The sequence below is a fragment of the Sardina pilchardus genome, chromosome 19 (genome assembly GCF_963854185.1).
Source record: "Sardina pilchardus chromosome 19, fSarPil1.1, whole genome shotgun sequence".
NCBI classification, from domain to species: Eukaryota; Metazoa; Chordata; class Actinopteri; order Clupeiformes; family Clupeidae; genus Sardina; species Sardina pilchardus.
In genome coordinates this window covers 16,152,390-16,168,510 of record NC_085012.1, presented here as the reverse complement: position 1 = coordinate 16,168,510, position 16,121 = coordinate 16,152,390, and the positions used below count along the sequence as shown (strand labels likewise).

The window sequence follows — 16,121 nt, the reverse complement described above, 5'->3', positions numbered from 1 at the left end:
TTTTTTTAAAAAATGGGTTTTGATTTCAGGCTGTAATACAAAAAAAGTAACTATTTCAAAAGGGTATGATGACTTTCTATAGGCACTGTAGAATAGCTATTCACTGTATCCACTATGTAGGGTGTCTTTATTTGTGGTCCACTGTGCACTAAGTAGTAGTATGTAGTGCACTGTGCACTAAGTAGTAGAATGTAGTGCACTACACAGTATGAGTACTATGTGTACTATGCACGATGAGTGTTATGTAGTGCACTATGTACTATGTGGTAGTATGTAGTGCATTACACACTATGGGTACTACGTGCACTATGCATCAGTGCTATGTAATGCACTATGTAGTAGTAGTAGTAGTATTTAGTGCGCTATGCCCTATGTCACAGTATGTAATGCACTACGCACTATTAGTACTACAGTATGTGCACTATGCAATATTAGTGCTATGTAGTGCACTATGCACTATGTGGTAGTATACTACACACTAGGAGTGGCTGTTTTGAATATCAACCATGTCTGCTGATCCTTTGCGAGTCCTCAGATGCTCTCTAACTGAGAACATTACAGTGGGAATTCCCCAACCTACTGCTCTAGGAATTGAACATCTCTCCTGCGTATATGTGATTAGTCCTCAAGGAGACCTCAGCTGCTGTCTCACCGAGCACATCGCTGGCGTTGAGCTGCAGGATGAGCCAACTGTGCTTCTGGTCGGCGTAGGAGCCGAAGATGGTGAAGATGGTGCTCTTCTCGCCCGGCTCCGTCAGCAGCTGGTACACGTACACCTCCCGCTTGGAGAACTGGAAGTCTGTCCACGTTTCGCCCTCGTTGGTGCTGAACCTAACAAACAAACAAAGAAAAACAAACAAAGCAGAGATGAGTCATGAGGATTCATGAGATACCCTACTGAGAAAACCTAATTATACTGTCAGGACATGATTCAACACAGCAACCAAAGGTCAAAGTCATTTATTTCTATAGCATATTTTGAGCCCAAGTACTTTAGCTCAGCTCAGTGCTGCAAAGTGCTGTGTAATGTCCAAATGTAATCCAAATGTGCAATACATGGTCACTTATGTTTAGCATTAGTAGATGTAGGTCAATTAGATTAGCTATACTGAAGTAGCCTTCCTATTGTCCACTATGTTTTTTTTTTTATCACCATCTCGTATGTGAACTCTCTGTTCTCAAGTGTGGATAACGATGTCTTAAGATCCTCATATCATCATCTCCTCACTACTGATGTGAAAAATGCGTTCCTGTAGACCAGTTATCTGAGTTTAGGTTATAGTCAAGCTTATCCGATGACTATTTGATAAAGGTTGAAATGTTATTGTTTAACAAAGAAAGCACTGATATGGAGCCAGAGTGTGCTGGACTTCTCTGCCCTCTCGGAGGTGTTTTTAAGGTCAGAATCCCTCTGTGTCTCGTTAGACACGAGACATGCCAGAGGGCCTTGGTGCATTGTGTTCTTGTGAACGGCCTCTCCCCCGTGCACACTTGAATGAGTCTCTATCTTGACTGAACCTCCCCTCCTTTTACACTACCAGCAGATGTCCCGTCATGCATGAAGGGTGAATGAATAGTGCAACCACCAAGACTCACTTGAGGTTGGTGGTGGCACCACCTTGTGCGATGGCCATCAGTATTCCTCCGTGATCACCCCACGTGTAGAAGTGAGCTCCAGCCAGAGCCTGCAACAACAACCAACCAATGCAGCAAAATGTAGCATGATGCAGTTACAGCTACAGTTATGATGATGCTTAGCAGACGCCTTTGCGTGATTATTAATTTTGGTGATTATTAATATCACCACTACCTCTGTCATCACTGTCTTTGTCTAGCTGCACTACATGTATTGAAGAAAACACACACTGTATTGCTGAAACAAATTCCTATATGTTTTTTACATAAATGGCAATAAAGTACCTTGAACCTTAAACTTTGAACCTTTTGTCCAAAGCGATAAGAATAATGCACACATATTATAGACCCTTTAAATCTATTCCTAGAGAATATTCGGTTCGAACATTCGAAAACCAATGCAGAGACTTTGAAATGAAAGTGAATCGAATTATATAATGTGGACTTCGGGACTTGTTTGTTTTCTATTTTTGTTTGTCCCCAATTTATCATCAGCTCAGTGTTGTTTTCTGTGCCACCGGAAATTCCTTAGGAATGCACACGTTTGTTTCTGCAGTTGAAAGGGTCGATATCACACATGCATTATAACGCTCTGCTGTGCAAAAAGCACAAGAGTTCTGCCATTCTCTTTGCACACAATGCACTCAACAAAGGAACTACTTTCACTGGGACGTTAAAAATTTAAGTAGAATTTCCAGCAGTCTCGTAAAGCAAATCCACACTGACAGAAGAATAGTGAAACTGTTGAACCAACACCCAACAAACGTTAACTGCACATGCAGCGGCTGAGTGATTAACGCGCGGCGCTCTTACCTCCCTCCACCTTGCCCCCGCGCTACTGGACACATAAACGTTGGGCTTGTTTGCCAGATTCTTCCCCGCGGAGCCTAAAGGGACGGACACAATGGGCAGGGTTTGAGCTCTCCGCCATAAAATACATTATTCTGGTATGTTCCATGACACATTCACACAGTCAGGTCACCTCAGGGACCGCATTCATTCTCATGGCGTGAAATGTGTTAATGGGGCCTCTTCCATCTGAACGCGGTTCCACCCTAATGCACCCATGAAATAATTCAAAAGGTTGGGTGGAGAGAGGGAGGAAAGGGAAGGCTATCTTGAACACTTTTGACTGATTTGATTGAAACTAAAAAGTCTTCCAGCTTCGTCTCTGACAGCCACTCCTCAAGTATTTCCATGTCCCATTTTTGCCATGGCAACATATGCGCCTGCCAAATGCTAAATCTAGGCAACGCATTCTGTATCATATGATGATCTATGAGCCCTAGTCAGACTCACATGGCAAACTGCATCCAAAAGGAGGGGTTGAGCTCCTCAGTTCCAACCACCACAATTTAATAGGCAACATATTTTCCCCCGTTTCATGTCAGAAAATTCCTCATATTCTTCACGTCTGAGAACTCCCAGAGAAGGCACATGCGTAAATTAAGAAGCTCTGTCTGAATAGTGTCAACAGCCTCAACCAAAAATAGTTGAATGGAAGCCACCTTTTTATGGTCCGACACATTCAGTAGGGGACGTGTTTCACTATCCAACCGCAGAGATTAAATGTACAGAACAAGACAATGAATTGTTATTGGCCTAAAGCAGTAAAGTCTCAAGAAGATACTTAACTATAGCATTACAATTTGAGTATTTTTGTATTTATATAATGTTTCTGTTCATGTATATACATTCCTATGAAGTTTGAACGTAAACACATTTTAAGAGAAAATAATATGTACACACTAAAATATATACAATTAACTCACAGAAAAATGTGCCTCTATCATTTGGGTCAAAGTGCCACACTAACAATGAGCGCAAAGTGCTAGCAGACAGAGCTGCCCTCTATTGCCAAGTCAGTACAGCAGCAAATTGAAAATGCCTGGCATGCCTGCACAATTTGGAATCAAAGTAGGACAGCCCAAACATAAGAAAGAAAGAAAGAAAAAAGAAAGAAAGAGAGACAGAGAGAGACAGAGAGAGAAAAAAATGTTTCCGCGAAAAATTAAGGACTTCAGCTTTCCGAGGACAAATGTGTTCTCATCACCCTGATCAAAAGGCATCTTCTTCTGAGAACAGAGTGTCTTAGGAGATTGTTACTGAACGTGGGGAGTGCCACAGACAGCTGAGAAGCCTAGGTAGAAGGAGCATCCTTACTCAAATACACACACACACACACACACACACACACACATCTGCATGTGTAAACAAACAAACAAACAAAAAACACACATACGCCTGGCATACACGCCTGTCATTTTCAAGATGCACACAAACCCGCATTGTGTAAACAAACACACACACATACACGTGCGTCATTTCCAAGACGCACACACACCTGCATGTGTAAACAAACACACACACACACACACCTGTGGCCATGATGAGTCCGGGAGCGGAGTCTTTGGAGAGGATGGGCATCCTGCGCAGCTGAATGTTGAGCAGCTGACTCCAGCGCTGCGCCAGGTGGAGGGAGCAGCCTCTGGAGATCTGCAACACACACACACACACACACACACACACACACACACAGTTTTAACAGACACACCCATACACAACAAAAACAAATGACCCACTCATCCACAAACGACCAAATTCAATATTTATGAGACAAAACCGCAGAGTTTAACAGTTCGACGCCTTGTTTTTTGGCCGGAACGGTGAGAGTTGGGTGACGATACCTGGCAGTCCATCACGCCGCCCAGGCTGTCGGCGGTGGGCGGCTGCAGCAGCTCCCAGGTGCCCCCCTTGTCGAAGGTGATGACGGAGCGCATGTTGTCCTCGCTCACCGAGCCGTTGATCAGCGTGGCGACGAAAACGCCCCGCAGGCCCTCCACGCGGTGGAGATCCGCAAAGGGCTCGTTGGCAAAGTATCTGCACACACACACACACACACACACACACACAGACACACACAGACACACACAGACACACACAGACACACACAGACACACACAGACACACACACACACACACACACACACACACACACACACACGTCCATATGTTTAACTGCTGTGAGGAGTGCATTTCAGGGCGGAGCAGCGTGTCGTCTATTTCCCTCTAGCACCTGTGTCTTGAGTCACAGCTGTAGTGAAGCAGTGAACAGCCTGCTCCGTCTTGGCTAGAGCTACTGAGCGGGCCCGGAAAGCATAAATAAATACCAAAAGAGGACACGGATGAGCTGCACTACAGTAACGGGAGTCATTTTTTCTCTACTAGCACTTGTAGAATTTCATTAGTGCCGTAGATCAATTGTTTAGACTTTTTCACGGGGCATTTGAAATCATGACTCATGGCGAGATGATGATTCATTAGGCGATGATCTAATTGGATCCCAAATATTGCCACGAAACACGTATAAACAACACGCACCAGCATAAACACACACTGCGAATAAACAACCGTTAAACAAGCATCAATCAATGGGATCGCCCGTGTAACACAAAACCCATGATGACTTTTAGAGGCAATGTAAACACTTCATCAGCAGCAGAACAGTGGAGCGCAGCAGGGAGTCTATAATGGATGGCCTGCCTGATAAGCGTGTTGCTGCCGGAGCCCTGGGGACTGTAGTACAGCACGTTCTCCAGGGACAGGGAGAAGCGCAGGCCCTGCGTGTCCGAGATGTACAGGTGGGTGATGTTGTTGTTGTGGTTCACGCACACAAACACCTGGTCCTCGGACGCGTCAGCGATGTAGTACTCCTGCACAAGAGGGCGACAGCACTCGCACGTGTTAGCGCTTCATAAGACGTTATTACTGAACATGCATCAGTGCATTAGGGGGGTGGGTGGTGGGGGGGAAAGGGAACTCACTGTGATCGGATGACGGGTCTGAAACTGAGCTGATTTCATTGGCTGGCGGTTATAGGACACCCACAGCTGGACCGTGGCAGGCTGATGGCTTCCTATCAGAGTCTGTGAATCCAAATCACACACACACACACACACACACACACACACACACACACACACACACACACACACACACACACACACACACACACACACACACACACACACACACACACACACACACACACACACACACACACACACACACACACACACACACACACACACACACACACACACCCCTCTATGAGTCCACTCTTGTGTCAGGCAACATCCCATACCATCATGTCTGATCTTCATTCTACAGACTACTTCTGTATTCTACACTTCTGCATATTCTACTGTATCTACATGTGATTGTGAGCCAGATTGTTGATTCTTGTGTTGATTCTTTATGTCTCTTTAAGTAATACAGAGTATATTACATTGTATTCTGAACACATATATGACAATAAAACTGAACTGAACTGATACATTTGAAACCCTCTCCCAGTATCCATGAGATGCCTTCAAAAAGGCTTGGTAATGACAGTGATGTGAGGGAGAGAGGTGCTGAAAAGAGAGGCGTGCTGAAACACTGCAGTGCAGATGTGTGTGTGCGCTGAGTCAACAACTGAATTCCATTACGTCTTGGCTCATCACAGCCATTTGCTCAGCCTACTTGTGTAGATGTGGAAGGGGAGTTCTGAGGAGCACTGATCTGTTCTCATAGGTGAACAGAACACCCCCTTCCCAACATACACACACACACACTAGCTTATGCATGCACAGCACACACGCACAAACACGTTTTTTCTCTCTCTGTCTCTCTCTCTGTCTCTCTCTCTCTCTGTGTCTGTCTGTCTGTCTGTCTGTCTGTCTGTCTGTCTGTCTGTCTGTCTGTCTGTCTGTCTGTCTGTCTGTCTGTCTGTCTGTCTGTCTGTCTGTCTGTCTGTCTGTCTGTCTGTCTGTCTGTCTGTCTGTCTGTCTGTCTGTCTGTCTGTCTGTCTGTCTGTCTCTATATCTATCTCTCTGTCCTACTCTAGTGGTGGTAAACACATGAAACTGTAAGTTGTAAGTGTATAAGTGTGTGTCAAGAGTACTGAATGAGCAATGAGTGAGATGGTGACCACTGGTCTCTCAGGTGGCTGCCCCCTCCTCTGGTGGCGACCCCTACCCTGGTGGTGGTGGCGAACATGTATTTGTCGCGGAGCTGGAAGTTGTCGACGCGCTCCAGGATGACGTGGCGGTTCTCCTCGCTCTGGAAGAAGTCGGTGCTGCTCAGGACGCTGGAGACCCCCTGGGGCTCGTGGCGCTGGACGAACACCGTGGTGGGGCTGTCGTGCGGCTCCACACCCCTGGGGAGCGGTAAGCAAACGGACCGTGTGAGGAACCCGACCTCTCACTCACACGACATCCCAAACAAAACGTTTCCACAGGAGCAGCCGTGAACTGCAGCATATCAGCATATCTCGCTGAAATTCAAATATTTACATGCCAAGCCTCAAATATCCGTCTTTCCAAACGGACACCGCAACATATGGGAAGGCCTGCCATGGATTTATCACCCATGTGATAACAGACTACACAGCAGACTAAACTAGACTACTGCACAATTTAAGAAAGATCTAGAAAGATCCGAGGGATAGCGTGCTTAAAGTGGATCATTTGGCATAAGCGTCCTGTTAAACAGGGCTCTCTCCACAACTACCTACCATTACACCACACTCGCGCTAAGGAAGTGAGCCAGAGACAATCATTTATTCATCAGCAGCAGCAGAGCTGCTAACACAGACTCCTGCTAAAGCCTCCAGCATTTGGGAACAGCCCGTGGAGACACACTTTCCACTTCAATTTTCCACTCCGAGCCGCTCGCTCTTCCTCCACTGCGACCATTTATACGATCTTCCAAACCAGCAAAGTGGAGTCAAATGTGTCAGATTCCACTCCAACATACCAGGGCCATGACGGGCTCTGAACACTAGCAAAGCCCATGTATAATAGGATGAGCTCTTAATAATGGTCTTTGTTTTTTCCTTAATGAAGATAGGCGCACTGGAGGAAATTTACCACAAAAGTAGTGGTCGAACAGAAATATTCATCTCATCCTCAGAGGTGCGTTCAAATTCGGCAACAATTAGTTATATGTAAATAAAATATGTTTTCTCTTAATAGTAACATTTAAACAATTAGATAAATGTTACTGTTCCATTGTAACAGTAACCTTTCGGCCAGCTCACGTCCTGCTCCACTGTATGTTCAGGGAGAACTGCTTCCTCAAACTGATTGTGAGTGTTAGCAAACGTTCAGGGAGAACTCAAGGCAAACAGATAACGGAAAAGATAGATACAAGGTTTGCAAATTTGAATTCAGCTCAGAGTTTACTCAGTTGAATGCCTCACCTGCTGAGAGGACCACACCCACAGTTGCAGACACTTACAGTACAGCGGCATGCTATTTCAAACCCTTCCATCTCAAATCGACTCGATTCCAGGTGTCTGTTGGTGCTATTTGATAGAGCATATGATCTGTTACTAAGTGTCCTGTGATGCAAATTGTGCTCCACTACTTGGACTAATTATTTTGTGCATCCTTAATGCAGATATGCGGCAATGTTCCCTCAATATAGCATATGCAGCAGATATTCAATCAAGACATGTGGACCTAAAACCCAAATCTGCCAGAAGATTCCCTAAAGATCTCTGTAACAAATATGTCTTTAGTATGTACATGATGTGGGCACCTCAGTGCATATCTGAACTAGGACTGAATATTGGTTTAGATGGGTATGTGTTGCTACATTTGTGACCACGCACAACAAATCTGCATCTGGGCACAAGCCACCCAAGAGTGTGGAAATATGTAATAACATGTTGACTCAAATTCACAAACAAGAAAGTCATCGAGACCCAGCGCACTCATACTCCTCTCTTGCACAACACCAACAAAAACATGGAACTGAGCTGCAGATTTAAGATGTAAGGGTTTGAAACAGCATGCCTAAACTTCTGGGCGTGGTCTGCTTGCCAGTTGGGGTGTTAATCTGAACAAACTCTATGACACTCGAATTTCCCCTTGGGGATCAGTAGAGTATCTAATCTATCTCTATCTAGACTACTAGATAGAGACCGTATGCCTCCAATGTTGGCTATTTCTGGGTCTTGATGCGGGTTAGGATTGCAGGTGGAGGCAGCAGACTATAAGACACTGTTGTGTTCAGCTCTGCAGGGAAACAGAGGAGAACTGAAGCAGACTCCACATGATGAGGAGCATCAAAATAACCTCAGCTTCACACGTCTTTATCACCGGATGGGTCGTAAAGAAACAGCAGGGAGGCTGTGAGCACTCAGACACCACTAGCAAAACACCAAACAACAAACACACATGCACACCACACAAACACACCACAAATGAAAGAGGCTCTGGTCAGGGGTAACCACAGACACAGCACTTCCTCATCACTATGACACCACAAACAACTTTACATACGTGCGCACAGAAACACACAGACTTCCTCTCACATACGCGCGCACGGGCACACTCACACTCCTCTCTCTCTCTAACATGCGCGTGCACACTCACACTCACACTCACACTCACACTCACACTCACACTCACACTCACACTCACACTCACACTCACACTCACACTCACACTCACACTCACACTCACACTCACACTCACACTCACAAACACACAAACACACACACACACACACACACACACACACACACACACACACACACACACACACACACACACACACACACACACACACACACACACACACACACACACACACACACACACACACTTTCAGACAATCTTACCAGAAATAAGACTTCACATGCTCTTGAATTAACACCCATGTTTCGCCAAAATCATCTGACTTCCACAACTGAAGGGAAAAAGAGAGGACGGTTCAGTGGACAACACTTATTTTGGCTTATTACACAGACGTTGACACAGAACACTAGAGTGAGGCCTTCAAACAGGAAGGAAAAAGCACACTGTGCAAAAGCTGCAAAACACAACCTACTCTGCCTCATCCAGCCACACAGATTAGCATCTGTTGGTTCCTGTTCAACCCACAGTACCTGTTTATTTGGATGGGAGCTGTCATAGCCTAGGACCAGGCTAGGCCTAGAGCTGTGTAGTAACAGGTCAGTGGGCTTGAAGGGGGTTGAGAATCCTTGGATGGTTTTGCAGAAGTCAAATGTGCTCCACAGGTAACTGTTGGTGGTGTCCGCAAACAGGTACTAAGAAGAAAAAAAGGCAAGAAACGATAGAAATTCATTTCTGAATAACTAACACGGAATGTGGCAGTGGCAGTGGAATTCTTAACCGCACCTTGCAAGGCATCCACGCTACTGGGCTTTTGCAAAGTTACTGCTGAATTTACTCTGCAGATTAAAGTTTTTAGGGGGATTTCCTCATGTCTTAGAGGGTACAGCAAAATAAACAGCAAAGGCGACGTGTTGTGAAAACACCAGGTCTTTAATACAGACTGCAGACAACAGAGCTGCCGTTTCTGCAGAATGCTATTTTCAACATGGCGTGAACCTTCACACCTCTATTTGCTAGTTTCAAGCACCTAAGCCGCTGACCTCATCTGAAGGCAACAATAACCCCCCAGTCCCCTCAATGACGTCTTTGGAAACACTTACCCTTTTGTTATCAGCGGGGCTGTGGTAGAACTGAGAGATGACCTGCTTGCTTTGCTCCTTGGCTCCAGTCAGCTGGAATCTCTCAGAGATGGCCATAAAAGTCGTTCCATAGTCATACGACACGTATACCTACATTATGCAAAGGAGACCAAGTCTGATTTATTTATTCATTTTTTTTGGCACATGAAAAGCCTTAAATATGGCGCTTTACTGAATACTATAACCACTGTTATCTCTGGATGGTGAAGAAACCTGTGGATTTCTCACTTCTGATTAATTACCCTTTCACTGAAATTGGTTGAGTTGTTTCTTTGAAAAAAAAAACCGTTAACGATAGAATCACATACAGTCTAACTAACAAATCTGCAAAGATTATATCACATAAACTCTCAGCAACTTAGCGAAACACAGCAACTTAATTTAATCATACATGATGAAGCCAGGAACAAAGGCAGCATTATTATCAAACACTACAGAAATACAACATACATAAAAAGTTAATGACCAAATGATTAACTCCTATATCATTGCTGGTCCATATGGCTAAACTACATTAGCCATATAGGGCAGCTACTGTAGAGGTGAGGGTCAGCAAAAGATGTGTCCTAACAAATGCAATGAATATAGTAGACTATGACAGCTATACGCTTGCAGTCCATGTGCACTGTCCTTATAGGCCTCCTTGCACAAAACATACATTACACACTGCTGCCTTAACACCTTGGTGCGGCTATTTAAGAGGGGCCCTACCCCACACACTGTTGAATTGTATTCTATTATAGCCTACGGATACTTGTTTTATCTTGAAGAGGGTTAGACCTGTTAGTCTATAGCTCCCTTTTAGTTAGGCTAACTGGTCTAATCCACTTCAAGTGAATTATGCTAACCTAGGCTAAGGGTGTCAGACTGGGATATTTCACACCTAATGAAAATAAGGATATATACCCTTTGTCTAACTCTTGATTGGACAGCTAATCTCCCCCAAAAGGTGACATGCTCCTTTAAACAGGGCTTAACCTAGTCTGGCTATCACCATAAGGTCAATCTTTCAAGACATTAGTCTGGGGAGTCTATGCTTTATTTCTACTGTACAAGAGGTGTGATCAGTGGGCATAATTCAAATGACTCCGTACATTTTTGGATAGTCCTTCAACCGATCAGACCTTTTGGATAAGCTAGTTTGTGACTGGACCCAGAAGATGTGGACAGGAAGCAAGAGATAGACGTCAAGGTTTTCAGCCTGAGCTGCAGGGCGAAATCCAAATCGCCGGCAGATCAGGCAGGGTTTACCCAGCCTAGGCTTAACCTGGAAACGTAAGCCCTAGTCAAGGGTCAGGGCTACATAATGAGTCACCACTATTAGTATAAAATAAACATACAGGAACACACAAAAACCTCAATGCCAAAAGTGGATGCCCCAAAGTTTGCTGTCTGAACAGCACAATTTGGAGTATATCTAAATATTTATATTGGAATTGAAAGGTTGAATAATGCTGCAAGATCCCACAGCAAGATAACTCGCAAATCATGCTGACAGGCCTCTTGCAGCATTGTTTGTGCTTGTTGTTGTTGTTGTCATTTTATGAGGTTCCCAAGACTTTGCAAAGGTAAAGTTCCTGTTCTCATTTGCCCGTAGAACTTGCAGTGTCAGTGGGCATGTGTTTTGTGTCCTTAGTTGCTCACCGAACTTGGCTTGGGATCCATGGCTCCGACACTGTCTCTTGCCAGGGCCACAATAACGTTACTCTTCTCACCAGCCCAGTGCACAACCATCTGGTTATGGGAGTCATTGAGGTTCGCCTGCAGAGACACACAAACACACTGGTGAGGAGGCGGATGGTAAACACACAAGAGTGCGGTCGCCGGGACAGCAGACTGACATCATAAAGTTATTTGCTACTTCCTGTTTCTCATAAAGGCTCTAGGAAGCAGGACAGCAGGGCAGTGAGTCAGAATTCAACAGCTCCTCCACTAGGGTTTATGATCACAAAAGTCAGCTGCTGTTTGCTAGCATTGCTAACAAGAGACTCAAACCCTCCCCATCAGAGCCCACTTGGCTACACACTAGCCTTCCCTCAGGAACACTGATTGACAAATCAGTCATGTTATTTATTTTCTGTCCATCTGTTTCATGTGTGAAGGCTGAACACTGTCATCAATGGATGATACAGCCTTTGTCTACCTGCTTTAACATGTCCTTCCAAAGATGCACTGCTAATCCAACGGCCTGTTAAAAAAACGGCAGCACACACACCTTCGGCCAAAAGGGTTTTCTATTTACTCTGTGGCCTACACAAGGCAACTAAATGAAACACCTAAAGTATTGATTAGTGTTAAACATCAATCATATTTTACAGGTGAATTACATGTGAACATTTTGATATGTTTTACACTACATACATGTGTACATTTTTTTAGGCAATTATTGTAAACAGAACAGTCAGCAATATTTCTGACATGCTTAATTTGTGAGATGTGATCATTTATAACTGAAATGTAGCAATACAAAATGGTAAAAACCAGCCAAGCAAAACCAACTCAGTTCTCAATAACACTATTTACACAACACATATTTTTTAAGTTAACACACACCATGTTGATTTGTTTCTCAGAGTATTCCGCATAGAATAATGCGCTATAAAGACAAATATATGAAAACTGAAATCGCCTATTGTTTAGCACATTTATATTTTCTTACGGGGCTACCACACCTCATCCATAATACGGAGTGCTGACCGACTTCTGAAACACAAATGACTGATGAAAACCTTCAGCAAGGAAACAGTGCAGTATGGTCAGGCCTGTTAGGGCATGTTGTAACTATTTGCATTGGGTCATTAAGCCAGGCTCTGTGTGCGAGCCTGACTTCCAATGACAGTGAAGATAAGCCTGTGGTTTGTTTTCACTTGTTTACAGTCACGCTCTCTCTCCCTCTTTCATCACGATATGTGTGAACGGTGCCGTGAAGAAGAAATATGTTCAGTATGCGTCATCATAATTTATAGCCTTGGCCAGCTGGGCATTCAGGACCCTGCTGAAAGCGCTGTGCGAAATGGCCCGTCTGGTTGCCAGTCGATGGACTGTGCGGTTCTGGCCTGTCCCCACCCCCACCCCTGAACATGACTGATTTAGACACAACTTGGAACGGCACTCGTCCACTCCAGCTACTACAAGAACGCTGTTGTTTGATCTCCCTTGGCCTGCAATGCAACAGAATGGCCACAGGAAGTGAGGCCGAGCCGCTAAGCAGTTCAACACGATCTGCCAGCTCTTGAGACATGTGTTTGCCACTCTCCCCCTGCCCCCCCTTCCCTCTCTCTCGCTATCTCTCTCTCTCTTTCTCTCAGTCCTACAGTGACTCATAACCCCTCACCGCTGTGTTTAAGGTTTCAGACTTGCCCATTATTCTCCCGAGGCAGTGAGGCTCACCTGTGGTGATGAGCACCGCTCCTCACAGTTTGGCCTCAGCTGTGATGCTCAGCCTTCAGCATATGGTCCATTCAACAAACACTCTAATTTGTGCAGTGAAAATGGCGTCATCAAACAGATACTCAAACAGAACTGCTTATTGTCCCCATGATCCACCAATGCAATGACGGACAATATTTGGAAGAACTTAATTAAAACAAACAAACAAAAATCAAACAAACAGTAATCAATCAACGACTCAGAAATAATATTTCCGTAAAGTTGAGGGCTGGTTACATATGCTTCCAATTGGCTGAATCATTTCAACAGTTATTCAGTGCTTACCATTTTTGCACAGCTCTTTTCTCTACACACAACTGCCAGAAGTTCTGACTAGTGGTCCAAATTAGGTTAACCTTATTATTACAGATTAAATCAGCCTTTTACACAGTCTTCCTCAATACACAGCTTTCACTGGTATCTAGCCAACATGGTTTTACTTTTCAGATCCTAAGAAAATGAGATTAAAGGAGATTTTTCAATGAGAACTGTCTGTTTTGGAATGGTCTCTTAAAGGCTGAATTTCACTTACTACAATGTTTCTCAGAGGCTGAAATTCAACTTTTCCTCATTTAGCACCACATTTCTGAAATAATGTAATTTGAACTAGTAGGCTACTCCAGGAACTGGTTAGACTGCTTATAAGCACACAAGGAAACACCAGAACAACCGGATGTTGTTATTCTAACCATGCACACAGCCAAATAAAGTTAGCCAGTCAATGATAATTGACCCAAAAGCCACTTTGCATGAGAAAAATAGTCAACAACAGATAGCAGCATCCCTACTCACAAAGCGTCGCGGGGGACATGGGGGACGCCAAGACTACAAAAGGAATGAAAAACATTAGCTCTTTGCCGTCATGAGACTCATCATCCTCCTGAATTACAAAAAAACACCGCTTCCATCTTAACTTCCTATAGTATGTACATGCCAAAGCTGTTTTTGTTTCATTTGGATTATTTGATGTGTGGTGTTTACGCTGTGATGCTATCGGCGTGGCAAAATTGTTATGACAGCGGCAGAATGTAGGCCCACTCAAGAGATTATTATCTGGTTGCAGAATCCAGACCTAGGAATTAACCATACGAGTGAGTGATAGCCCACTGATGATGAAAGCATTGCTAGATCAGGCCTGCGTAAACGACATCAAATATACTAATGTTAATGGCCAGTGGAAATAAATTGTGATTGGCATGATGCGTTATGAAACGAGACGGCTGCTGATCAGCAATGGGCAAAATTCGTAAGTGTCTGTTTGCTGGTCTCCTGACAGTCACTCGTACAGTGATAGCGCATCATAAAAAGGTAAACAACCACAAATCAAACACAAGCACAGCTGCTGCCCACAGACTATCAGTTTCTGAAATCGATGGCAACCCATCAACGCAGTCTGGGAGAAACAATGTCAAACTTATGTTGTTGGCTAAGCACTGCAGAAAAAACGATGGTGCTGACACCACCTTTACCTAACCACAGCTTTTAATACTGATCGGAGAGGGAGATAGCTAACATAGCTCCGTTAACGTCATTACTGAATCTACTGATCACAGGGGCGTGGGAGAAAATCAGACAATCGTTATGAAGGTAACTTCATGACTGCACTGGATATCCTGCAAATCCCTTGTGTAACGTTAAATTCAGGTGAGCTGGTAAATGCATTTACAGACGAAACGTAATTCCGTCATATTTACAGATGCCCCCTGCCTGAGTCCAGAAGAAACACGGAGAAAAGGCTTTACCCTTCCGTACACCTTCGGTACGGGTGATTCAGCAGCACGGCGATATCGATGCCTTTGCACTGGAGAGGCTCCTCTGGCTTCCCTCTCGAGACGCACGTCTTGTGTTTGACCCTCGGCGCCCGCTGCTTGAATGTAATCTTCACCCACCGACACCAAGGAAAAGCCACGATCCTGCGGTAACATAAAAGTCTGACTACGAGGGAGGTGCAGCGTGGAAGAAAACAATCCTGTAAGATAAAATAATAAAAGCTGCAATGTAATTCGAACGGGGGACAGCATCCTAAGCGTTCGCTTTGTCGCCATGTTTGTGTATATTTCTCCCCCAGCAAGGAAGAGCGCCTCACGTGGTTGATGATGATCTCACCAATCTTTCACGTTGGAATGCAGTCATCCAGGTGAAATAGGCCAGTGCATTTAGGGAAATTACAAAATCAATGCTGTCTTTTTTGAATGAGGCGATTCTAAGTTTTCGAAATGGATAATTAGGCCTATTATGAAATTGACCATTGTCGATTTACCCATTGAATCTTGTTTTATTTGATTGTGTATGTATTTGCACTGACTATACATTAACCCCTAACTTAATCACAACTAATAAATTATCTCTTTTTTAAAAAAATAATAATGAACTTAATCAAACGCCCTGTCTGATAAAGCATAGGCCTAGGCCTACTGGCTTTAAAGATTATGACTGGGCAGGGCCAGTTTAGACAAAGATGCGATGGAGATATCGCTTTAAAGAGCAAAATTACAGACAAATCTGATGG

At 44.2% G+C, this 16,121-nt stretch overlaps 1 protein-coding gene across 1 annotated transcript in view; it reads right to left on the bottom strand.

The window, feature by feature from the left end:
• The window catches only part of sorl1 (sortilin-related receptor, L(DLR class) A repeats containing), a 43,751-nt gene extending 28,105 nt beyond the window's left edge, over nt 1-15,646 (bottom strand). The window contains exons 1-13 of the mRNA XM_062521047.1: nt 15,355-15,646; nt 11,828-11,944; nt 10,145-10,273; nt 9,575-9,736; nt 9,308-9,375; nt 6,655-6,835; nt 5,460-5,561; nt 5,179-5,348; nt 4,323-4,515; nt 4,014-4,131; nt 2,449-2,522; nt 1,597-1,685; nt 653-831 (exon numbers count right to left, since the gene is read on the bottom strand). Coding sequence (XP_062377031.1) covers nt 653-831; nt 1,597-1,685; nt 2,449-2,522; nt 4,014-4,131; nt 4,323-4,515; nt 5,179-5,348; nt 5,460-5,561; nt 6,655-6,835; nt 9,308-9,375; nt 9,575-9,736; nt 10,145-10,273; nt 11,828-11,944; nt 15,355-15,633 — 1,861 coding nt within the window. The 5' untranslated portion in view covers nt 15,634-15,646. The remainder of the gene's footprint in view (nt 1-652; nt 832-1,596; nt 1,686-2,448; nt 2,523-4,013; nt 4,132-4,322; nt 4,516-5,178; nt 5,349-5,459; nt 5,562-6,654; nt 6,836-9,307; nt 9,376-9,574; nt 9,737-10,144; nt 10,274-11,827; nt 11,945-15,354) is intronic.
• Nucleotides 15,647-16,121: the final 475 nt, after the last annotated feature.